Genomic DNA, 27259 nt, shown 5'->3' on the forward strand with positions numbered 1-27259 from the left:
CGGGTAGATGACGTGTTCTGATTTGATACATTTTGATCAATTCTAGAATATTCTAGAACGTTTTCGTTCCGGTCGAGCCTATCGTGATCACTCAGTCGATTGTTTAAACAGTCGAGAGCTTTATGAAAACTTTCAATCGATGTGAGTACAAATTTTTCATCCAAAACTGACTCCGGCCATGGTTCACCTTTCGGGTTTCTAGATAGGTAATCTACTATACCCATATCTTTCCCTGGTAAATGAATAACTTTAAATTGATAGGGTAGTAATCTGTCTACCCATCTAGTCAACCTAGATTGGTAGGTTTTGTTTGACTTATGTTCATCCAAGGCAGAAACCAGTGCTTTATGATCAGTGGCTATCACGAATTCTTTTCCTAACAAATAATGTTTAAATCGGTCAACAGACCATACTACTGCTAGCAGTTCTAGTTCATTTGTGGAGTATTTTTTTTCTTGTGTGTTTAAATATCTGGAAGCGAATGCGATCGGTATCCACTCCCCCTCCCCGTTTTGTTGTTCCAACGATGCCCCCAGTCCACTATGGCTGGCGTCACATTTTACCCTAGTAAGTAGCTTAGGGTCATAATAATGAATTTTTGTTATATTCGCAACCGCTGCTTTTATCGATTCGAATATCTTCTTTCCATTCGATTTTTTTTACTTGAATTTTCACACTTTTGAGTTTTTTCTTTTCATTTTCTTCTCGCAGCAGAGGTCTCAACTTTTCAGTTAAAGTAGCTGCGTTTGGAATGAATTTGGCCAGATGATTTATGCTACCCAGAAATGATCTGAGTTGTTTCAGTGAAGTTGGCGGACTAAGCTTCAAAGTCGCTTCCGTTTTTGTTATCTTTGGAGAAATACCCTCCAACGATAACTTATGTCCTAACCAATTCACCTCCTGTTTAAAGAATTCACATTTCGACAGTTTTAATGCCAAATTTTCTTTTTCTAGCTTTTCCAGCACATTCAAGATCAATTTTTCATGTTCTTGTTCACTTCCTTTAGACAAAATGAGTATGTCGTCAAGAAAACAGAATGTATTTTCCGCATGGTTCAATGTTCTGTCCATAGCTTTTTGAAACTCAGCTGCCATATCTGCCAGACCGTAAAATCCGGTCAAAAATCTGTATGTTCCAGTAGCTTGCCCACCTATGTTGTTAAAATTGCATTGTTTAGCTGTCTCTGCAGTTAGTTTAAGTTGACTGTAGGCATACTTCAAATCTAATACTGAGAAATACAGTGTACCGCTTTCAATTGCTGTGATTACTTGGCTGACCCCATCCAATAAGTCATTCACATTCGGCATTTGATATTTATTTTTGAACAACTGTCTATTGATGGGTTTGGCATCTAAAGCTAATTTTATGGAGTCATATTTTTTTACTGTTATTACAATAGGTGCTACAAAACAATCACTAGTACATTTGTCTAGACGTTTTATATGCTTCTCTTTTAGCAGTTTTTCCATTTCCTCATACACTTTCCCTTGTATGTGTATTGGGATGCGTCTCTCTTTTTCCTGTAATGGACAAAGTGGGTATTTGAACTTTGTGCTGACAACGTGACTTTTTGAACACCCTTGACGATCAAAAAGGTTTTTTTAATTTACTATAGAATTTGTTTTTCCAACCTTCTGACTGTTCGCACAGTAACACGTCAAATCTCGTCTTTTCTTTCGGTGCCAACCTCTGTGTTGTGTGTATCCCGACTTTGCTATGTAAATCCAGCCCCAAAATACATCTCGTGCGTCGTTCTGTGATTAAGAACGATGCTCCCACCACCTCCCACCCTGCTGAACGGATGGTCGTGGTGATTGCACCCAATATATTGATCGGCTGTTTGTTATAGTCTACAAATTTTGCAGTCAAGTTGAGATTTTCCCGTGGAATGAACCTCGTATTTTTTAAAGACTCCAGAATTTGCTTTGCAGTAGCCCAGTTCAAAAATGATACAGGACTGCCCGTATCAATAGTCATGTTGATGATTTGATGATCTATTCTCAACAAAGCTTTTAAGGACCTTATTTGGTTCGATCGGGTATTTCTGCGAATATCAACCTTCTGTATGTCCTTGCTACTTTTCTTGATATCTCGGTTTCTGTTTGATTGCTGTTTTATATACTCATCTATTTCTTCCATCGAAGACAATTCTGATTCAATAGCCATAATTTCGAACTCCTCGCACGAGTCAAATGACTGAATTAAATTGCACTCTTCATCTGAGCTGGATGATTTTTCCGCAATCTCATTTACTTGCTGTGACCTACACATTTTTGCATAGTGATTTGGTTTAGAACAATTTTTACATGCTTTGCCCATGGCCGGACATTTCTTCAAATGTCCTTTCCCAAATGGTCGACCACATCGAGTACACGTTTTCGTGTCTGTAAAATTTTTCCCTTTTCTGTCTGATGATTTCTTCTTGTACATGTTGTTCGGTTGTCTCCTTCCGTAAGCATTTTTATTTCCAATACTCATAATTGGTTCTTGCTTTATCTTCATTGTTCCATTTACCTGAGCTGTACTTGCAGTCGTTGCATTAGTTTTCCGAAATGCCTGAGTTGTCTGTTTACTTTGTTCAAATTTCAAGGCCCTTTTCAATACTTCCTCTGGTGAAAATGTTTCAAACGTTAGTGTATCTTGTAATACCACATTTTTCATTTTCGATATGAATAGGTCACGCACTAGTTCGTCCTCCAGTGTCCTTAATTCTGCTCTAGCTGCTTGAGCAGTTAATGCGGCATGAAATGCCTCGAGTGATTCCCCTGTTTCCTGTGAACGATTAAACAGCTTGTAGCGTTCATACGTAACACTCTGTGATTTATCAAATGAAGTCTTAGCCAACGCTACCATCTGCCTGAATTCTAACTTTGAAACTTCTACATGCGGGTTCTTTTGAACAAATTGCTTCTTTCCTTCTGTCCCCAACGCCAGAAATAATCTAGAGGCTACTCTTTTCTGTACTTCGTTGTAATATACGTTGTGTCCAACCTTTGGTCCTCTAGTTTTTCTTTCTTCATTTTCCAAGAGAATCTTATCCCGGGCTAGTTGGTCTCGAGCTTCCCTTTCTGTAATCGCCTGAGCGTTTTCATGTTCTCGTGGGGTCTCTGGTCTTGGTAACGGTTCCAATAGAACTTCTTTCGGTTCTTCTAATAATAGTTCCGGATTCACGCTCTCCTTTACTGTAACTGCCAAAAGAAATTGGTCTAGCCATATTTTGAAATTCCAAGGAGGGCCGAAATTCGCGGTCGTCCAAAATACAGGGATCCCCATATCTGTTCTATTGTCCTGGGACAGAAATCCTGCTGGCTGCGCCATGTGATATTGCTATGCTACGAGTAGGTAAGCGCAAAAGAGAATAATTTAAAACCTTTAATTCTGTCTTGTTGAATTGCTTAGTTTTGTTAGAGATCACGTTCATGTGTCTTCTATGATCGCAACCTTCCAAATGACTGTTACGTTTGGCCTGCATGGATGGCCTTGAATAATACTAACAATACATAACAGAATATTAATAACACTTTATCCAAGGTTACTGTGGCAACAGTACTACACGGTACCACAAAGTCAACGACTAATTATAGAACTTCAGGTGCAATCTGAACTCGTACAAAGAGTTCCCCATTTAACGGTATCCCGCTATGATGCTCCCTCCAATTATGAGTTATGGTGGCTAAATTTCCAAGGAGTCTACTAACTCGGCAAACTCAAGATAGTTCATTTCTAAATTCTTTACGTCCAAAGAAGGCGCTGTCATTGACATTTTGACTCCTAGTTACTTTTTATTTTGCTAGATCTTTACTAATCTAATTTTACCGTTTGACTTTTACTTAATCACGTTTTGACTGCAAGAATCAACAGACTACGGTTCTTGATGGCTTGGGAAAGAGTTACTTTCTAATGTTTTAACTTAAACGGTAAATAATTCGCTTTTACTTTGAATTCAATTCATAATTACTATTTTCAAAACCCTTTTTTTGAACTTCTTGTTTGAAACTATTGTTAGGGAAAAATCATTTAGTTTCAACTAGAACCTTTCTTCTTTATCATTTTCGGGCACCTTCAGCCCTCATTAGTCTGCAAACCCGAAGACCGTTTCTTTGCTCTAGTTTCGACTGTTTCTACTCAGATAACTCTGATTGATACTCAACTCAGTAAAAATATAGAAATCAAGAAGATATAACTAAATCATATAAAAACAGAGAAAAAAAGGATTCAAAAAAATGAATACACTTAATAATCTAACTATGATAACCAAGTAAATAAGATCTGTTTACAAAGGGACTTCACAGGCGCTGAGCAGTCCAAAGAAAAAAGTCCTTTTTGTCAGAAGGCGCTGAGCAATTTGGGCAAATGTGCGATCCAAACAGGTCATCAGCAGTAAAAGCACTTCGTTTCCAGCAACACACCCTCCAGCCCCCGCTATTACCTCCAACCAGCGCCATTTTTAAACTCACAACGACAACAAGTCATTTTGGACTGAAAATTCAGGGACATTAGGGTCCCAAAAAAAGATTTCGCAAAAGGTCAATGAATTCAAGGAAATCGGAACAAAAATGATCGACTTATTCCTCTCGAAAATCTATCTACTAAATTGATCACATCAAGCGCTCGTAAGATAACCCGTTAATTACCCCTAAACTATATCTCGCTATCTTTCACTAAATATCAATTAAAAATATTTTTATTTGAAAACGATTACTGGGGAAAGCTATGAGTATTTTTGTTCGTTTAACACCAAAAATTGAGTCCAAAACCTTGATTGCCTTAATTGGTATATCAACATTTTTGTATATCACCAGTACATTAATGCGATAAATAGATTGGTTATGCTCACCACACTGTATATAAATTCATTCAACAAACAAGGAAGGAGCAAAGCGCAACGGAAAATCGTCTGATTCGGTTCAAATCCGAAAAAAAACCTTTAAATGTCCTAAATATGAAATATTGCAAGAAAGGATAAAAGAAGTGTATCAGAAGTGCAAGAAAGTGTAAGCCCCTTTATACCAAAGATAATTTGACGCTCAAAGGCTTTGATGTTTTGCCGCTTTTCTTGTTTCACCCTTAGACTAAGTTCTTATTGTCTCACAATCCTAGTTTATCGAATTTTCATTTACGATGCAGCTGTTAACTTTGTCGTTATAACCACTATTAAGAGATATTGGCTACTGAAATCTTTACAAACAATGGCCAGTGCAGTTTTACCAAAAATTCAGGTTCTCAAAAATTTCTCGTAAACAATTGCGTGTAGAAGCGTACTACATTCTTTCCAATTTATTAGGACAATTTTTTTCCATGTTAGTGTTGTGAAACACTAGTCTACGTTTTTATTCGAATTGATGTTATTTCAAATTGATAGACGATTTTCAATACAGGAGTCCGTCTGACCAACTCTACTCGCAGATTGTTCTATATACGTTGAGTCTAATAGCCGTTTGCCAACACTTTTCTTAAAAAAACATAGGAATTACTGTTTTAATTAAATCAGAAAATTTTAACTACAATTTAACGATTCAACCAATTTTTAAGCTGAATCAAACTTTGCTGAAGTAGCTCGCCGAAAAAAATCAATGTTAAACTTTCCAAAAGTTTTTTCTCATCAACAGTTCATTTTATAACCATAACATCTCAACAAAGATTTCGCAAAAGGTCAATGAACTCAAGGAAATCGGAACAAAAATGATTGACTTATTCCTCTGAAAAATCTATAAACTAAATTCCACTCTCGAAATCATTCACGTTCAATTCGACACTACGTTTAGCAAATGAGTTTGAATTGACCTTTAGCAAATGAGTTTGAAAAAATCTGATTTGAATCCCAAAAACAAAAAAATCTTCACAATGTTCACTGAAACTCGAAAGCCAATTTCGAAAGTTTTAACCCAATACAACTCCAATAACTAGTGAAAATTCAGTTCCTTCATTTCCAACTATCAAACCGCCAACATATGATATATTCGGCAAACCGAGCCTTCGGCGAATAAGTTTTAAGCGCATTGAGTGCATGCAGCTGACCATTTAGATTTCAGTTTATTACGTCCTTAATAAATCATTTCAGTTTGATTTTTTAAAAGTTCATTTATATTAAGTTCAGATGAGATTCCTTCTGGGGTCATTTGAGTTCAGTAGACTGCAGCCTGTGGACCAATGTGGGCGTTCATTCTCTCCATAGATCTGGACATGTTGATGGGTTGGGAGGGGGTTCGGCCCACTGGCTGTCTTATTCTCTGCACCTCTTTTTCCAGGCTGTGGACGTAGCTGTGGATAGTGCTGAACAGAGGTCTGTTGTCCGGGTTGAAACTCCAGCACCGCATCAGAAAGTCCTTGAGAAAAAAAATTAAATTAAGCTGCCAATAACATTAAACAAACTTGCTCGGATAGTTTAAACACAGAGGCTGTTAAACACAGAAACAGTTTAAACTGAAACTGTTTAAATATTTAAAAACAATTTTTTTTTAAATTACCCCTAATCAGACTTGATAAATTTACAAATTACTGAACTTTCCGTTATAGTTAAAAATTGTTTAAGTTGGAATAAACCCATGCTCTTGAAAGTAAGTCAATAAAAACCGTACCGGATGAAAAAAATGGCGTTTAAAAAAACGGAAAATTAACTGACAGAATCTAGGACGAAAGCCACAAACCCAAAAAAAAATTTGAAATGTTTTTTTTTTGAAAAATAAATACACCCTGAAACGGTCATTACCTAATTACTACTTAAAATATGGTAGTTTTATTTGAATTTTCAACGAATTGAGCACGCCAGACGTGATATTTACCATTCCTACTAAATTGACCAATCTACGAACAAAGTTTTTTACAGGAAAAAAGTCTACAGTGCTGATTTAAATTATCCGGACAAAACTTGAATTTTCAAACACATTTTTCTCAATTTGTAATAAGATTAGGCAAAAAAGAAGAGAACAAAAGTTGCTTAGAATTTCATCAGAATTAATATGGCGCATTTGTTTCTCCAAAATTCTCAACCAAAATTTTACTCCAAAAATGGGTAATTTTGTCTTTTTTCAATTTATCAAGAATTACGCTGAAACTACTTTGTTAATCGATGAGAAAAATATATCACAAAAAGCTTCTTACACAGCCCAACAAAGTTCTAGAAGGGGCTAAATCTCCAAAAATTTGAGTAACTTGTTTAAAATTTGTTTTTAAGCAAAGATTTTGGATTTTATACAGTAAAAATCACGTTTTATTAACTATCAAGCAAAATTATTTTCTCTTTTACAGGTTTTTGGAGATTTAGCCTCTTCTACAACTTTGTTGAGCTGTGTAAGAAGCTTTTTGTGATATATTTTTCTCATCAATTAACACAGTAGTTTCAGCGTAATTCTTGATTAATTGAAAAAAGACAAAATGACCCATTTTTGGGGTAAAATTTTGGCTGAGAATTTTGGAGAAAAAATTGCACCATATTAATTCTGATAGAATTCTAAGCAACTTTTGTTCTCTTCTTTTTTTGTCTAATCTTAACCCAATTTGAGAAAAACCTGTTTGAAAATTCAAGTTTTGTTCATTTTGTCCGGATAATTTAAATCACCACTGTAGTACCCGATTGCAATACCCTTGCGTATCGCTAGGTTTGAAGCAAAATCTTAAAGCATGCTAGATAGCACCACTAAATAATCTCAAGAAACATATCCAGCCATATCAGGGTGATTTGATACAAAAAGCATGCAACAGTTAAATCGTAATTACTTAAATCGCCAATTTGACGGTTCAGCTTTCAAACCTACAATTGCAACGCAACCGAACCTGTTTGTTGATACACATAAGTTGTCTGTTTACCTTGAATCGCTTTGAGCTCTGAAATGAAGCAAGACTGTTTTTGCAGCCAGAAGCGACAGACCAAATGACACTGTGACAAGATACGTGTTCATGAAGGAATCTGCCACTGAACAGCTCGAAACAGACAACTCCGAACGCATACACGTCAGTCTCCATGGTGAAGGGCAGCATCTGGTCTATGTTCCAGTGGGGAGAGAGCACAGTGACCAGCTCAGGAGCCAAGGAGCTCAGCCAGCCAGGGGGACAGAAGATACCCAGTTCCCCTCTGAAAAAAAAATAAAATTATTTACATTTTTGAGGACGAATAAAATTGTCTCATAGCTGACAAAGTAGCTTGAACGAATTTCAAAATCAAGAAAAGTTCCATAATTGCATGACAACAGAACTCAATTAAGAGATAACGCGTCGTTTTTTGGAGTATTTCAACGGCCCGGACCAGAGCCGCGTCTGAAAAATCGTCTGAACTGTCAGCTTTGAAGTGAAACATTTCGCACCCAAATCGCAAGCAAGATCTATCTACTACTTTCCTTGAAGACTCAAAAAGAACTTTCAGAACATAGCAAAATAGCGAAGTCAAGAGAGGAAGTGGACTATAGAACTCACGAGTGTGAATTTTGGACCACTTTGGTGATGTTTGCCAGTCCGTAGTCGGTGATGATCACGTGGTTTCTCTCATCCACAAACAGATTGTTCGTCCTGAGGTCCTTATGCACTATGGCCCGTCCGTGCAGATAGCCCATACCCTGTAGCAAATTAATTACTCAAACATAGCCAACAGACAGTTGGGAAAGAGTCAATGAATGCAAGCAGGAAAAAATTGATTTGTTTGATTTGCAAAAAAAACTGCCATGTTCGAATTCCAAATAAAAAAATGGCCTTTAAGCTCTTTGAATTTCAAAGGCAATTTTAAATTGGCTTTTTTGATAAAATTAACCCAATTTGAGAAAACTGAATTATTAGTGGATATGTTTTTATTCCACTGTGTATTCTATAAATTATACTCTAAAATGCCTGTTTTCAAAGTCCATTTTGGTCAACATTTCCTTCGAAATTCGGTAAAAATTTTACATAGACCGAGAGCAAATGATCAAAGCTACTCTCTATGAAACTATCAATATTTGGAGTCAATGACTTACACTTGTGGACAAAATTAACAAAATTTGATTTCAAAGACTACCAGTGTTTTCCGGGTTTGAAAATAGTAAGAAACAGCTAATTTAAGTAAAGTTTTCACACTGATTATTTCAATTATTTCAATTTTATCGCTAAGAATGTTTCACGTCGCATGAACAGCTTTTTTACTCCGCTTATTCATGAAAGAATTCACTACGATGCAAAACAAAGTGCAGACGAGGCAACCTGCGTTTTTCAGCCCTGGATTACATTGTTAAGTCATTAAAAGCAAATCTTGATGGTTTCGTAGAGGGTAGCTTCGACCAATTTCTCTTGGTCTATGTAAAAATTTTACCCGATTTCGAAGGAAATTTTGTCCTAAATGGACATTGAAAGCAGGCATTGTAGAGAGTCCACTAGTGTAAGAGTCTGAAATACGTTCATAGACTCTTAAAAATTGAAAACAATTACCATGTGAACAGTTCTGAAAACAATTACCATATAACAGAATATCGAATAAATTAACCTGTGCAGTCTGTTCCAGTATCGTGACTATGGTAGGCATCGGCATTTCGTCTCTCGTTTGGTGAATTTTCCTGTACAATGTTTTTCCTTTGCACAAACTGAAATGAACAGACAATTCGGAAAACTGCTCGTCAAATTAACTATGGAAGAAATTCGGTAATTTATGCTTAAAGAAACTCTCAAGATTGATTCGTTCAAAAAAAGAGCCATTCCTGTTGTTTTCTGGGCCGAAATGAATTGATGAGCGAAATTTTGCAGGTGATTGCATAAAAAAAACACTTGCCTGGTGATTATTGCTGGCGTCTGCGGATCCCTGCATGCAGCCATGAACAGCACGATGTTGTTATGCCTTGCTTTACACAATGTCTTAATATCCTTCATGATTATATCTGTGTCGTGAGGAGTTGTAGATCTTCTTCTCGCGTCCGACAACGAGTTCGAGGAGCGCCCTATGATACTACCACGTGTAGTCGCTTGGTGGGCATCTTTTGTGATCTGGATCTTATTGGCGTTGTTGGAGGATCCTGTTGCCGACGTTGATGTCAAGTTGTTGCAGACGTCGCCACTTGCATCGGGTAGGTTGTACACTTTGACTGCAACCTCCCCGTGCCAGTAGCCTCTGTATACTGATGCGAATCTGCCGTGACCGATTAACTTGTCGATTTTGACGTCTTGTAGACTCATGATTTCGTCGTAGTCATCGTCAATTCGCTTAACACAAAAATCCATTAATCTCAATTATTGATATATTAGTCTCAATTATTAAGGACTGAATTACGAAACGAACATCTCACATTTCAATTTACAACGGTTTTACAGGAACACCAACGTTTTCTGACATTAGATGAAGGTGTTTGATTGTAACGAACCTTGTCAAAGCTCTCTCCGATCGACCATCTATCTCTGAAACTGGAAGTAGCACCATTTGCAGCATTCTCGCTGTCAGTCTAAAACACAAAAGACACAAATGCTTATATTGCATTACAGAATCTACGTCTAAAAGAGAAACTTTTTATGTCGTTTAACTCCCGCGCAAGTTTTTTTTTTACTAAATCCGAGCAAAATCCAGCGTGAGCGGCGAAACCTTCAAAGCTGATATTTCAAAAAAAACAAGAACTCCTGGGACTCTTATCGCGCTACCCATAAAACACTTAATATGTGCTCCGCAGCCAATGCTTCGATTGCAGCTACAAAACCGACTAATACCAGTAATATAGTATTATTACTATGACACACCAAAGTAGTTGACGTATTTTGACTCGATCTCGACACAGTGACGCCTTCAGAGTCCACGTGTTGGGATGAAGCGATGGTTGAAGTTGCGACTGAAGATGCCGGCGATGATATCGTGTTATTACTCGCAGCCTCCTTCAGATTAGACTCACTGGGCTGAAGTAGTAGTGAGTCCACTTCGTATGTGGAGTGGGGAGTTGTTGCGGGACCTGAGACGAGGGTTCCTGAATGGGAGGTGTTGGTGGCGCTGATGAGGATTCGATCATCGTCGGCAGAGGCGCCCCTGCCGCGCAAGTGGAGGGTGGACTTGACAGCAGCAGCAGAAGCGGAGCAGGAAGAGACGAAAGAGGGGAGGGAGTCGAAGTAGCGGTGGTGGTGAGCACCCGAGGGAGGGGGGACACTCAGGCAGCCCTCTTGACCACACTCACTTTTAGTGATTAAGTCTCGATCTGAATAGAAGACAAATTGTCAACACCTCATTCTATTCGAAATAAAAACATATGAATTATTACACATAAAGTTTTGAAAAATTATTGAAGTTTACACGTAATACAAACTCGAACACCCAAAGTATGACCATATAACTTGCAAACAGTTATAACAAAAAGGCCTATTATCCAACTCAATGGTTTTGAAAATTTCAGCAAATTATATCTTCCCTCATCCCTTCAAGCTCCTGAAAGATTTCGACCCCTAAGACATTCACTCTTCCCCAAGCTGTTTTAATTACACTATTTGAAGTAAAAGTCCATTCAAATAGTTTTGAATTCTATTAGTTAAACCTGTGTGTGTGAAGTTGAAGATATGTGAGTAGGTGGGACAGCCGCCACTGTTCGCACTGGGAGGGTTGACTGGACAGGGACTGGACTCCACAGAAGAGATATCCGAGGACACTCCTGTAGATGTGGAGATGTTCCGCACACTCCTCGGCTGCCCAAGATTCATGCTCGAGCCCGCAGGACCTATAAAAAAGAAAACACACGTCAGAAATCACACAAAAAACTACGTAAAACAACAAAAAAGCACATCACAAACCACTCGACCTCTATTGATAGCATATATTCTAAGCATCGAATTAATATCCAGCAAATGACGGCAAAGTATTGCAGGAATAACGAAATCGATTTTCAACAAGGATAGACGGTTGCTGCGCAAGTTACACAGTATGTTCCGACTAGTTTATCAAAAAATGTATATAATTTTGTTCATGAACTCTTTTTTTTCAAGTAAGTTATTTTTTTTGAACGTGGTGTAATCAAAGTTCTGAAAAAAACCTGAAATTTAGGTATATTTGACAGTCACAGTAAATTAGGCAAATCAGGCATCGGCTTGTCGAATAATAAAAAAATTTTGGGCTACAAAACAAAAATTTTACTATAAAGCCTGCTTGCTCACACTATTCGCTCATAAAATTAGACCAAAAAACAAACGGGTTTTTCTCGCCCCAAAATAATTTTTCAACATTTTTTATGTCGTTCGAATCACGACTGAAAAGACTTTAATATGATATATCACTCGACCCATTCAGATAATTATTTGTGGTAACTGATTTTGAGTGGAAAACAAAAACATAGCCAATCGAAGATTGGAAAAGAGTAATGAACGCAAGTAAACATAAACGCAACACTGACTTTGTTGAAAAAATCTCATCTTTCGAACTTCAAAGAAAAAAATGGATGCCCTTTAAGCTCTTTGAGTTTCTAGAACAACTTATGATTGGCGCTTGTTTGATAGCATTAACCAAACTAGATAAAACTGGATCAACAGGAAAAGTTTTTATTCCGCTGGAAATCTAAACAACAAATCGCTCTTTTGAAGCCAGAAATATTTTGCGTTTTTTTTTCGCGCCATTTCCAATTTGTATTTGGAAAAACTATTAACGTCACTTTCAGCAGATGAATTTCAATTGAACTCAAAAAGTGCATTACACCTAAGTTCAACAAAAAATTTTGAATTTTTTCCTGAAAAACAAAACAAAAAACAGCAAGACCTATTTCAGAGTCTTCACTACGTTCATTACTCTTATAAATAAAAAAGTAAAACACACCGGAATTCAAAGTTCCTCCCCATTTTCAATGGTCAGAACAATACGGCAAAAATAAATTAAGTTCAAGTCCGCTGTACCTTCAAAACATACATATCAAAAACCACTCGGCCAGTATGGATAGTAAAAAAATCATTTTTTCGCAAAAATTGACGGTAAAAGAAAATATTTCCAAAATAAATAAATCGATCTCATTAAGGCAAAAATCGAAGTTAAGTTAGAGTCTTGAAATATTCTTTTTTTATTGTTCCGATGATTGAAGTGTGTTTCAGTTTTTTCTTTTTGCTTTCCACTCAAATCAGGCACCACAACAAATCATCAATATGCGTCGAGTGATCATATCAAAACCCATATCGAATTAACATAGCCAACCGAAGATTGAAAAGGAGTAATGAACGCAAGTAAACATAAAAAACACTGACGTTCACTGACTTTCGAATTTCAAAGAAAAAAATAGATGCCCATTAAGCTATTTGAATTTCTAGAACAATTTATGATTGGTGCTTTTTTGATAACATGAACCCAACTTGAGAAAACTGGATCAATAGTTAAAGCTTTTATTATGCTGGAAAGTCTTTAAAATAAATTCCACTTTCGAAACTAGAAGTCAGTCACGTTTTTTCGCGCCATTTCCACGTTCGTATTTGGAGAGTGCTATTAACGTCAATTTGAGCAGATGAATTTCAATTGAACTCAAAAAGAGCCTTATACCTAAGTGCATTAATATTTTAAGACTTTTTCCTAAAAAAAAAACAAAAAAAATCAGCAAGACCTATATAAGAGTCTTCACTACGTTCATTCCTGATTCGAACGACATTTAAAAATTTCATGTTGTCCCAGTGTTCAGAAAAACTGATTCATAAGTTTAAGTTTCAGTTCAATTTCGAGTAAAGTAAGCGAGCATACTGTTTTATAGAAGAATAGGCGTTGAAATTTTAGCTTTACTCGGGTAAAAATATTTTGAAATTTTTTCAGCGCGGTCTTGGAAATAAAAATTTTACTCAAAAAAATAGCTGCCAAAAAACTATAAATTTCGACAAAACTAATGCCTAATTTGCCTCTTTTACTGTGATTGTCGAATATGCCTCAGTTCTTGGCTTTTGTCAGATACTTTTATCACGCCACGCACAAAAAAGACACTAATTTGAAAATAAATGTACTTTAAGAATATGGTAGGAATATTCTGATGACTTGCACAGCAACCAGCTATATTTTTAGTATTAATTATTTTATGATGAGCGGAGTAGGTTACCTGTGCCTGTTGGACTTGCAAAGTCAGTGCCTGAGAGTCCCATGGAGCTACTACTGCAACTGTCTGCCGATGATTCGGTTGTGATGGCGTGTCGACTGCTGAATGTGCTCTCATTGCCCATCCCCACACCGTCTCCGCATCCCGACTGCAGGATAGCCCCTTGTGGCACAAAGTGACTGCTGATTGTAGCCACAGGCCTGAAAGCTCTAAACAAAGAACATTTTTAAGTTTTTGTCACTCAATAAAAATTCTCTTTTTGTTCCCCATCAAGCCGGAAAAAGTTCCTTTTCGAGTGTTTTTTTAAAATTTTTATCAACGGGAAATCAGATAACACAAATAAAAGCCTGATCGTATTCATACAAGACATTGCAGCTGCGATTCGATCGATAGTAGGATAACTCCGTCGAGAAAAATAGGTTTGATAATTATGCGTATGAGTCCAATTTGAAGAGAGAAACGCCATTGAGTTGAGAAACCTGCTCAGTAAGCCGTGAAAAATTGAAATTTTAGATGTGAGCAACTAAATTTTCTCGATTAAGTATCCGGTTCCTGGACACGAAAATGTTCTGAAAAAAAAACATCTAACAAATTTGCTTTTGTTCAAATAATTTTTTTGCAAAGATAAATGTTGATGACAATTGGAGCCATTATTGGTGATCTCTATTGCCATTTTTCCTTCTGCCCACACGCACAAAAAATAACCGAAGATTGTTGTGAAAGTGCAAATTAACAAGAAAACCCATTTTTTTACTTTTAGTTTGAAAGTATATCACTTTAAAATTCTCTAAGTTGTAAGAACCTTTAAGGATTGGCATTTTTGATAAAACTAATACAATTAAAGTAAACTGATTCAACGGGTGATTTATTAAATTTCGCGAAATTAAAATCCATTTTTGAAACTTGAGGTCAATCACCTTTTTTTGATTCCCTTTGCAACTGTTTGCCGACACTTGAAAAGGAACGGTTCTTGTTCAAGACATCCCTTTACACCAGTTTTAACGTTTTTTCCATTCAAAAATTATACGACACATACTTCACAAAAGCAGTGAAAAGCAGTACTTTGCTGTGAAAACTAGTTTTTGGGGGTTCAGTTAGAACTTTTTTGGCACACTAATAGCTCAAAAAATTAGCTCCGTTGAAAGCGTTTTAATCAATTTTCCTTTGAGAACTCTGAAAAAAAAGTGTATTCTAAGTCATCGGGTTTTTAGCAACATTTGAACTGAATAACTCGAAAATTTGACTTCTTTGAAGCAAATGAATGTGTCGGAACTATCTTACCAACAATTAAAACTCCCAACAATTTTTAAAAAATGGCTCTAAATTATAACAATTGACGTTGGAAAAAAAATCTAAAGTTCTCTGATACAGAAACAAATCTCAGTTCGAAATTTGATCAATTCGAAACTAAAAAGAACGAATATAACATGTTCCAACTACATTCATCCTAGCAAAAATAATCGAAACACCAAATAAAAAAAACTATTCGAGGAGGAAATATTTTTCACAAAGTGATAATTTGTCACCATAATTCGTCAAACGAAATTGATACGCCATTCAACATCTCTACACGTCGCTAACAGAAAAACATGTAAACAAAATTTGAAAGTTTAACATCAAAAAAATCAAACCAAAATCACAATGACATAAAAAACTAAGTAATAACAATTTCATCAAAATACCTCAATTTAAAATCCAGCAAAATCAAAACATATCCAACAGACAGTTGCAAAAGAGTCAAAGAACTCAAGGAAACAGGAAAAAAAGATGATTTATTTTTTGAAAAAATTTCAACTTTCGAAGATCAAAGAAAAAAAGATGGCATTAAAAAAAATGGCTTTGAATTTCTAGGACAATTTATGTTTGACATTCAATAGGCAAAAAAATAGGTAAAGCTCTTTGAATTTCTAGAACAATTTATGATTGACTTTCAATGGGTAAAACTGGATCAATATTTCGCTGGGAAATTCGATAATTCATTTCCACTTTGAAACTAGAAGTCGATCACGTTTTCCTTGACCTTTACAGTTTTACTGTTTAATAGTGGAGTTTGCTTTCCTTTACAAATGAAATGCATTGAGCTTAAAAAGAAATCACAAGTCAAACCGCAAAAAAAAGCTTGATCAATTTTACTTTTTTCTAGAAAAAATAATTTAAAAAATCACCCAAGGACTACATAAGAGTCTTCACTACGTTAATTACTCTTAAAAACTGTAACATAGCCAAAATGCAGTTAAAAACGAGTCAATGAACGCAAGGAAACAGAAAAAAAAAGAATAAACTTTCGAATCTCAGACAAAAAGTATATGGATTCAAAACTTTTCGAATTTCAAAAGCAATAGTTGGTACAATTTGATAAAAATAAACCAACTTCAGATAACTGAATTATTACACTGTGTATTTATTCCGCTGGAAAATCTATAAAATAAACACACTTTGTAACTAAAAATCGATCACGTTTTTTCGCGCCATTTCAGCTTTCATAATTCGAGAGTGCATTTTGCCTATCTTCTAACAAATGAACTTGAACTGAACTCAAAAAGTGAAAATATACCCAAGGGAAATGAATGCTTTTGTGTTATAAGAGCATTTTAAGACTTCTCCAGAAAAAAAAAACGAGAAAACAAAAACATCGCGACCTTAATAGGATTCTGAGGTACGTACTCTTAAAAATAAAAAATCACAACTTATATCGACCTATATAAGAGTCTGAACTACCTTCATCGACTGTTAAAAATTTACACAGAGGCGAAGTTGCACTTCGCATACACAAGCAAAAACCGACCGATAATGCTACAGGGAGAAACTGAATGAGTAAAACTTTGAGCCTCTAAAATTTCTTAAGTTACGCACGCCAATTATGAGTCTACATAATTGCTAAGTGACTCAAGCCAATTATGACGCATTAGAAGAACCAGTCAATTTGAACAAAAAAGAAATTTACCAACTAGCACGCCACAATTTATAGAGCGTACGCATTTTAACTAGTATACGAAAAAGTTCATTAAAACGTCCTAACCTGCCCAGTTTCGAACCCTCTTAATTTGTTACTGGTCGCCTTCCCTACCTTTAAGCTAGAGACCCATGATACCTTGAAGAGCTAAAGTGCTATTTGTAATATAATAGTCGCGACTTAGGTTGGAAAAAAAAGGTTCATACTATAACACAAGCTTTGCTTGAGTAAATAGGCACAGGAAAACAATTGAAACCTCACAACAACGCTAGACCAAACTAGAAGTATAGGATACCATTCCTCTTAAATAATTCGCTCGCAAAAAGACTCGCTTTGCTCTCAAAATGTCTTAGGTCCATTTTTAGCTGGCAATTTTCAATAGCATCCTTGCTTTTGTGTGAAACATTGATTTTCATAAAATCGTTTGTTTTAAATTTTGAATTATTGATCCCGGTGAACTGTTTGTGGCTAATTTTTATTTTAAATCTGGTATTCTAAATTACTAGTGACGTCGAAAACAATTTCTTTTTCATTCAACTTGCACTTATACTCCATACAAAAATCGATTGATACTTGATAATTTTATAATCCTCTGTTTGAAAACTAACGAATAAAGCTCTGTGAAAAAGTATTTTGCTGAATGAAAAAACACTGCCCATTTGAAGCTAAACAATTGTCTCAAATTCAGAGCTTTTAGAAAGTATCAGTAACTTCGATTTTCAGGAGGCCTTAAGTCAAAATGAAAAATCTGAGAAAAAAGTTTCAGCTGTTTAATCCGAACATCTGCCGCAAAGTAACTGCAATTGAAACGTAAAATCGATTACTTCCATTTTATTTTGCTTTTTTCTCAAAGTAATTTGCCAAATCTAAAATTTATAGACCATGCCTGCATACCACAAATTAATATCACTAGAAAAAATATAGCATAGAACATAGATGACAGAGAGAAAGGTGGAATCCCTCATGCGCGAAGGACCGAATGCGCGAAAACAAAAATCAGCCAATCAGATTTCAGTAATCTAAAATTTAGAAAGAAAGTAAACATTTCCAGGGACTGAATATTGATATTGGCTGAATATAAAAACAGCAGAAATATGCAAAGTTTTCAAATTGTCACTGACCGCTGGCGAATTGTAACGAATTTGATAGTTCAAGGGTTTCGTTCTGAAAGAAGCAAAATATTGCTTCATTTAACTCATTTTAATTGAAGGGCAATTGATTCTTTTTTTAAAATGACTTTCGGTTAATTTTGTTTTCGGTCCTTCGCTTACAAGTTTTCTCGCCCATTCGGTCCTTCGCGCATGAGAATAGACCCCAGAGAGAATAGTTCATAAAAAGCAAAAAAAATTTCTGAATTTTCAATTGCCATATTCCAGGTCAAATAAATTCATTTCGAAACTTTTTGTGGCTACGGGAAAATCGAGAAGAACTCAAGTAAATATTTGATTAACTTACGGCGTAGAGACCGATTTGGGTGACCAAGTTGAGCTGCCTGACTTTGTCTCCAAACTTCGCTTCAGTTTTGGGTCCATTTCTACAATGAAACAATTAACTTGTTCAATGCTGACTATCTCCCATAGATTTACATCAAAGGTCGATTAAATTCGAGTAAATTTCCCGAAAAAAATGGGAATAATAAAAAAATTTGAACAGTTTATGATAGATGACATAGATCATTTACTTTTCCTCGATTCCTGAAATTCAATGTATTATGTAACGATCTTAAATAATCTGATACAAAAATTGTAAATGAAGATAGATGCCCTTTAAAGAATAATTAAATTGATGGGCCAATTTGATTTTCTCCTACACAACATCCCAATCCAAAATCTAATTTTTAAAAGGTAACCACAGAATACCACAGTCACTTATTGAAACCTTCTACAAATTCAAGTAATTGCACGTAGGTTTTAGTTTTAATCATCAAAAAAAATCCCGCTCTTGAGTTGCTCTTGAGGATGCGAATAAAGCCTTTTAAAATTTTAAAACCAGGTTCAGCTATAACCGCGGTAGCAGTACACGTGCAGCTTTTTAAATTGATTTGAATGCCACAAATTAGTGACATCTAATATAGTAAATTTCGTGAATTTTTTTTCGAACATCGACCTTAACGAAGAGGCGACATGTATTTCACAAACGCAATCCAAAAAATACACAAGCTCTAAAATGAACGAAAAAATGAAAACAAGCCTTAAACAAATTACTTTTGCAAGTAAAAGCTGGTTTTCAGACAGAATTGTTGTCGGTAATGCCTATAAATTCAACTTTGCACAGAAAAAACTCATTGGATAAACATCTCACAAAAATTTGCACAAAATATGCGATTTGCGTTGGAAAAAAAAGACCAACCCAATTACACTATGCTCGCTTGTGTTAACATTTTCCTTTAACTTTGAAATTAAGATTAAAGGAAACTTTTCTCGTTCCAATAAAATTTGTCTGTTCTAACTTTTTCAGCTCTCTTTACGCTTCAAAGAGGTAGATTTTGGACCAAGTGAACAATCTCCTCCCTAAATCAATTTACGAGGGAGATTGTTCACTTAGTCAAAAGTAATCTTTTTCAGCCACTCTGATTTGAGCATAGTACATGCAGGCCTTACGGCTTGAATTTTCTAATTATTTTAGGGCGGAGAGTGTTCTCTTGATATATTAAAGGGGGGGGGGGGGAATTTTACACATGGACCTAGATTTTTGTTGACGTAATATGTATACATTTACCTCCTTTCCTAGGAAGTGAATTGGCTTTTGGGTCTGATTTGTCGAATAGGCGGCCGCCCAGTGTGCGTGATGAGAAGTTGGAGATGGTGGCTGAGGTGAGCGTGGTGGGAGAGATGAAGGGCGTCGTGTGGTGATTGGACTGTTCCACCAGTTTGGACTCCCTCTCCTCATGCAGTCCACACGAGGCAGGCGCATTCAATTGGCACTTCTTGTGGCATTTGAACCTACACACACCATCACAAAAGCCGTTTATTATAGCCAATAATCGTTCTAGAGGGAAATTAAAACTGTAATTTAAACATAGCCAACAGACAGTTGGAAAAGAGTCAAGGAACGCAAGTAAACAGAAAAAGATAACTGAGGTTTTTATTGAAAACATCAACTTGCAAATTTCCAAGAAAAAAATAGATGGCCTTAAAGGTCTTTGGATTTCTAGAACGATTTATGATAGGTGTGAAAACTGGATCTATAGATAAATTTTTAATTCCGCTGTAAAATCTGAACATTAAAATCCACTTTCGTTTAGAAGTCGATCACGTTTTTCGCGACTTCTACACTTTTGCGGTTCGTAAGAGGAGCTTGCCTTTCTTTTACTAAAAAAAATGAACTGAACTTAAACAAAATCAAAGTCAAAAATTAAATTTGAGCCTGAACTAATTTTAAGACCTTTCTTGAAAAAAAAACATCATGATCTATATAAGAGTCTGAACTACATTCATCAACTCTTAACCAAAAAAACTTTAGCCAGACATTTTGTCAATGCCATAAATTGTCAATGCAACGCGGCAAAAATGCCAGCAAATATGAACAAAAAGTGCGGCTTTGAACTTCTGACAAGTATCTCAGGAACTTTTCTCACTTTTCTAACGTCTTTCTCACGGAGCCACAGAAACTTGAATTACGGTAAACACTAGCCACAATTAAAGCAGAGAACAATGCTTTGAAATTTCAAACGCTTCAAATCGTGATTATAGCAAAAAAAGCCAGCGAAATTAAGTGCTGTTTTAATGATCAATAGCCAACTGACAGTTTGAAAAGAAAACTTTTGCGCCATTTCCACGTTCGTATTCGGAGAGTGCTATTCAAGTAACTTTCAGCAGATGAATTTCAATTGAACTCAAATAGTGCACATAAACCTAAGTGCATTCACAAATGCAATAATATGTATGAATGCACATCTGTAGTTATTAGAGCATTTTAAGACTTTTTCCAGAAAAAAAAATCACCAAGACCTATACAAGAGTCTTCACTACGTTCATTAAGCTGAAACATTTATTTGCAACTAGGGTTGGAAAAAGTTGAATCTTACTGTCGCACTACGCTCGCTTATGTAATAACCAATATCAATAAAACTGTAACATGATATTAAGCCGGGGAAAACATTTCGTCAATGTCCCTATGGAATACAATGAGATCGGCCCTTTCAAGCTATCTCAAAACTTTCAAAAGACGATTTTCTGAGTTGATAGCAATTTTTACTGAATATCTTTTTTTCCCTAGTGTACCATTTACACACTGCTTTTGTTTTTTTGTTATCTTTCTTTTCATTTGTTTTATACCATTTTAACTGATCTGTTCCCTTTATTAACTGCCAAGTAGTTGTAAAAGGATGTTTCGTAGAGGCAGATATTGAATATAATAGAATACCTGCAGTCCTGACACTTGACGCCAGTGATGAGGAACTTGGCACAGACTCCACAGATGCCGATGTTGGGAATGGCCACGAACTTCTTCGCCACAAACTTGTGGCCGATACGGTGCGGAATCCTCACAGGCACTACAGCAAACCCAACATCATAAAATATAAAATACAGTGATATTCGATTAGATTAAGTCTCTTTATCTACGATAGTAAGGTCCAATATACGAGCTGTTCAGCGCCTTAGGAGATCCTGATCCTACATGCGTTTTTTGATATTTTTCTGGGCTGGCTGATGTTACACATCATCAAATAACGAGCATGGATTACGGTGAGCCTCGAACCAATGACCGTTCGACTATGATGCGGAGGATTATCCACTAAATTATCATTCCTCTAATACAATCTCACTGACACATTAAAATTTCACCACGTTCAACTACAAATCGAAACATGCATCCCGTATTTTTGACTGAAATTTGAAATCGAAGAGAAGGCGGCCTTATGGCTCAAAAACAATTAATATTAACTCAACATTGTTATTTTACGTTAGTTACTTTCGCTTCGCATTTAAAAACTTTTCTCTCGGCTCGTGATTATTTGCTGCAACCTCACTGAAACAATTGAACTTCACAAAAAGTTGAAATAAGAAGAAGAACTTACAAAAGTGGGGAGGACCAGGTGATTTTTCAACAGAGGTGTAGTATCCATCGTCAGAGGCATCTCCAGGCCTAAAGCAACGGTGAGTCAATTTTAAACCTAAAAATAGTGTAGATATTTCAGCTTATCGATAATCGATTGAAGCTTTTCAAAAAAGATGTTAGTTGCCGATTTCACAAATGTGAAAAAAGCAGAGATTTCTGCTTTTTTTCTGAAATTAATATTTTGCCAATGCACAAAGAGATCTTTCATAATCATATTTACTATACCTCTCAAGCGGGTATTTTTTGTGAAGATGTTGTTGAGATTTACAGATAGCCGAGATTTTTTCCGGGTAGATTTCATTGGTCAGCGGCGGATGTTCCACAGAAGCCGACCGCTGGAGAATTGTACTTGAGCCATCTAAAAGTGTGAAACTCAAACTGAAATCTATCTTTAAAGTCCAATAAAAGATGACCAAGTTAATGTATTTTGAGTTACTCTGCAGTACGCAATTCGCGGGGGGTCTCGAAAGTTAGCTGGGGGGGGGGGGGGGGTGCTGGACATTTTTTTGAACAAAAATGGCGATTTTCCTTATGCGAGGGTTTCAAAATTATCAGAGGTAGACGGTCCCGCAAACTTGCATCAATTCTGACAATTATAATTGTAAAATCGAGCCAAAAATGTTCTATAATTAAGAATTGACAAAAAAAATATCCGTTATTTAATCCAGACGACCATTTGGAGCTCTCAAAAATGGAATATTTTTTTTCTAAAATTTTGGGTCTACATTTATGGTATAAAAAATCCGCTGGAGTTCATTCAGTCCCCCTTCATTTGGAGGAGTCAATATTCTAGGGGGTCTATGAAGAAGTCGATTGGTATTGTGGGGAGTCCCGACAATTTCGCTCTCCATCAACGTTAAATCCGAAATGCGGGTAAAATAAACGAATCTGTCTGATTGGCTAAACAATTTTACAACCAAACCTTTAGAAAGCTATTATTGCATAAATTAGTCTAGAGGATGGCAATATAGTTGGATAACAACGCAAAAACTTTTAGCCCTCATTTGAACACTGACCTCTTTCACGCTGGCGGCTGTCTATACTGCAGGTAGTTTGCAACTTAAGATGAAGAGAACTCTTCGATTCTGAACAACAACCACAATTCAAGCCATGAAGATAGATTAGATTACCAAATCAACACAAGCAATAAGCAAATTATCTTTCTCCATTAAACCCAAGCAATGATTTATAGTGCAAGACAGAAATATGAATAAGAAGAAAAAATATTGCAAATCACGGAGATAAATAAACAACAAATTTCGGACTGGTTTCGGTTGATTTGAGTTGCACCAAGTGTTTAAGATACTTGACTTCACAAATGAAACTTTATATTTCAAAATGCATTTATACTAATTTTTGAGATTTTTGGATAAAGACATTCAAAAAGATTAGACAAATTCAACAATGCGTTTCAAAATCATTTACCGTGTAACGCAGCTTTTAAAATATCTAATCCGATGAACAAAGTCTCTATTTCAGCATCTGATGCACCACATTTAGACGCAATGGCTCTGATCTGAGCGGCAGGCGTATCACACACACTTTCCAGGCTGGCAAAGTTGCTTTCCAAGCTCTAAACAGAAAAACATTTTCGGGTTGAAAAATAATAATAACCTCAGCGACAGTATTCTTTTGCCAGGGTTCTTTCAACAAAAACTATAAGAAATAGGCATAAGCAAAAACTCACAAAAATCGACAAATTGACAACATGGGTATACTTTTATTTAAACTTTTGTGCCCATTATAAGCTTTTGGATCCATTTTGTGCCCATTATAAACTTTTGGATCCATTTTGTTCCCATTATAGTTTCTATGCTTCATAAATGATCTGCCAATTTGTTTCAAAACACGCTATGCGATGACAACAAACTGCTCCCAGAAAAGCAAAAACATATAAATTACATCAGTAAATGAATGTTTATCAAAAGAAGAGGCCACATTTCACCAAAAGTTTTTCAAGCCAACTGCAAGTTCAATGACGACGAGCATATCGCAGTTTTGTTCCAAATAAAAACAAATGTGTCAAGCTGGACACTAAAATCTTCGTATTAACTATCTTTTTTGGCTCTGAAGTTTGGAAACCAAACAAAAAATCAATCAGTTGAAGACATGAAAAAGGAAACGAGGCCAATTTCGCCTTTTCATTCATAAAATACAATCGAAAACGCGAAACTTTCTATAATTTGCTCTTTTGTTCGATCAAAAATAACATATTTTGCAATGTTTCTTAAAATAGCCAACGAATACTAAGATTGCTATACTTATCATGATGAATTGCCCGAACAATTAAGATAAACGCATCTCAAACAAACACGAAACCGACCTAAAAACAACTTCACTGAGTTCAATATCTGGTACAGAGTCTAAAAACGAGCTTCCAATAGCAGAGTGACAGCTGATCTGAAAACAATATTATGGATTTGGATTACCAAAGATCGAAAGAAAAAATTGAGGAACTTAAACAGAAGTTATTCTTATACCAATAAATAGAAGGAGAGCGATCTCAATGAGCTCTACAGCACTTCGAAATCAATTGTGATACTGAATTTTTCAGAATCAATTATGCATGGAACTTCAGCAGGGGAATTTAAGCATTTTGGACATCAGCTAAAGCTGGGAACTCTCTAAAGTCACGGGTGCTGTCGAAAACTCTTCTTCTTTACCTTTAATATTTTACCTTTAATATTTATAGAAATTCTATCAGAGACGAGACAGACAGTTTAAAAAATGAAAAAAGAAAACATTCCACACAGATGCCAATCAGAGCTTCGCGCAACATGCGATACAAAAATCATTAAAAACAGAACCAAAAAAAAACAATTCGATAAGTTTGAAAAATATCACAAGAGCAAAAATTAAGTCAAATTAGCTTAAGAACCAGAAAAGCGCCATAGCAATGCATCATTCAATCTCTTTGAGAGACGTTCGGTGAAAAGATGATAAAAACTTCAGCCACAGCCAAAAGATAGCCAACAGACAGTTGGAAAAGTCAATAAGCACAGGAAAAACAAAAAAACTTGACTTGGTTTTTCGAAAACACTTCAACTTTCGAATTTCAACGTTAAAACATATTAGCCAAGAGCTATTTGAATTTTCAAGAATTTATGATTGATATCAAGATAGTAAAAAAGATTAAACATGCAGCAAAATACACCAATAAAAAAGGAAGCAACAATGAACCAATCTGTTGAAATAACTTGCAAAAAGTACATAAAACGAAAATGCTTGAGCACGAAGTCGAAAAACACCTCAATAAGTTATACATTCTACTCATATCTCTAATTAGCTTGAGGTAATTAATCCAAAAAAAGATCGACCGAAACTTTAAGGTGTTTCATTTTTTCAATAGATATTTGAATCAAGAATCAAAAATGCAATCAGAAGCACAAAATATTAAAAACAGCCTTAAAAGAACAAACTAGTATGAGTGTCAGGGGCGGATTTTAGGGGGACGCCCTCTTCCTTGGGGATTCGACCCCCTGTCGACCCAAAGGGTTCCCCCTTTGTATTATTTTGAGACATCCAATTTTGGTAACGGACGCTAAAAAAATTTCTAAAGGCGCATTTGGCGCCAATATATAATAATTTTTGAGGGGTAAGAGCGCGCCAAAAAACAACGCAATTTTTAGGGAAAAATTTTCCAAAAAGTGCCTATATAGCCTTTTTGTTGGTTTTTTTCAAAATTTTGCCTCCGGTGCAGAAAATTTGGCCAAAACGAGGTCTTTTTATCGCTTTGGGAGAGCTCGGAAAACCAACTTGGTCGACCTAGAAAAAATTGTCCTCGAGAAAATAGTAGATACTCCCCTGACGAATCTCTTGCCTGGAAATTAGGCTGACATAACATCAGCCAAAAAAAATACATTTGCACCAATTTTCAAATTTTCGGAGACTCAGAACCTAAAAACCGCCTAACACTAGAAATAGCGATGCCTCACCTCAGCAAGCGATTCAATATAAAAAACAATGTACAAATTTCGATATATTATTTTGACTTAAAACAAATATTTGTTTCCTCTAGTTAAATATGTAATTTTCACATACTGCTCGAATTTATGGCTCGAGATAACTAGACTTACAATACTAAGAGTTTGTCTAATGTCTATAGACTTCAGCCACAGCCGGAAATCTGGGTAACTTGATATTTTTTGCTGATTAGATATATCATTCTGCGCGCAATCCCGATTGAGAGATTGTTTTGAAGAAATTTGTTCGGCAAACAAACGTGCCAGCTCCTTCTGAAATTATAAATAAGGATTAGCGGGCAAAATCAAAATACCGGGGAACGTTTTTGATTAAACTTTCAGAACTCTTACTCTAATTCGCTCTCGGCTGACACCATGCGGAGACGTTGCGTCTAAATCTAATACAGCAATAGTTTCATTAATTTGTAGCTGCAAATTTTGGAGCAATGAGAGCACATCGTCTAAGTCAACTTCCATTCGCTCTAAAAACAATCAACTCATTAATACGCTCATCAGCTAGATGCAAAAAATTCTACATTAGAATTTTGATACACTGAACACGACAATAGCTATTCAAACATATATTACAGAGGCGAAGCTGCGCTTCCTAAACACTAGCGAGAACACGACAAAGAGAAAATCTATAAATCGCAATGACCCTCAAATTAGCAAAAATTCGGCGACGTCTCGGATTCGATCTGCGACCTAGAGATTAGGAGTCTCACGCACTAACTACTCAGCCACGGACGCTTAATAAATCACAAAAACTAGCCACGAATAAGTGAACACTTTAATGAACACCTTTATTTGCGAGTTAGGTTAGCGCTAGACTAACGCTCGCAAGCCGGCTAGTTTAATAAAAAATAATTGATCACGTTGCAAGTATAAAGTCAACAGAAGTTATCACCAGGTGTTCTTCCCTCATCATATTCTCGAAAAAGAACTTGGTGGAAAAATATTTCACTATTGCCCGGCGAAGTACAAGCAGCAGAAATGTTCCAACCAATTTGCTAAATAAAAACAGAAAACAAAGATATTAACTTTTACTGAATGTATATATTTTATTTGTGAAAAACAGCTGACTTGAATGAAAAAAAATCTCGAAACTTTCGCCGTGCCAAACGAGAAAGAGGCCCTTATTAACAACTCTTCAATCATCACTCTAAACTGGTTTGAAAATCAAACACATTTAGATCTTCTTTCCTTCCGTGCCCAGAAATTTTTGTACGTAACGTTATTTCACAGAGGCGAAAGAATATGAAAAAACTAGCTATATCAAAACGAATAAACCAAGTTATGAAAAAGTACGCCA

At 35.9% G+C, this 27259-nt stretch overlaps 1 protein-coding gene across 2 annotated transcripts; it reads right to left on the reverse strand.

Annotated features, from left to right (window-relative positions):
* Window positions 1-5827: 5827 nt before the first annotated feature.
* LOC134842489 (kinase suppressor of Ras 1-like) lies at window positions 5828-26426 on the reverse strand. 2 transcript variants are annotated; one of them, XM_063858853.1, is made up of 18 exons: window positions 26299-26426; window positions 26062-26220; window positions 23411-23558; window positions 23002-23070; window positions 22211-22343; window positions 21945-22012; window positions 21290-21419; window positions 19643-19866; window positions 18380-18458; window positions 13975-14180; window positions 11461-11640; window positions 10682-11127; window positions 10315-10392; window positions 9729-10156; window positions 9447-9543; window positions 8411-8550; window positions 7808-8072; window positions 5828-6327 (listed from the first exon to the last, which is right to left on the reverse strand). In XM_063858853.1, the coding sequence occupies exons 1-18, from the start codon at window positions 26422-26424 to the stop codon at window positions 6127-6129; spliced, it is 3177 nt and encodes a 1058-aa protein (XP_063714923.1). In that variant the 5' UTR covers window positions 26425-26426; the 3' UTR covers window positions 5828-6126. The 2 variants fall into 2 exon arrangements, with proteins under 2 accessions (XP_063714923.1, XP_063714924.1); XM_063858854.1 differs by lacking the exon at window positions 26062-26220.
* Between the last annotated feature and the right edge of the window lie 833 nt (window positions 26427-27259).

Source organism: Symsagittifera roscoffensis, chromosome 3 (genome assembly GCF_963678635.1).
Source record: "Symsagittifera roscoffensis chromosome 3, txSymRosc1.1, whole genome shotgun sequence".
Taxonomy (NCBI): Eukaryota; Metazoa; Xenacoelomorpha; order Acoela; family Convolutidae; genus Symsagittifera; species Symsagittifera roscoffensis.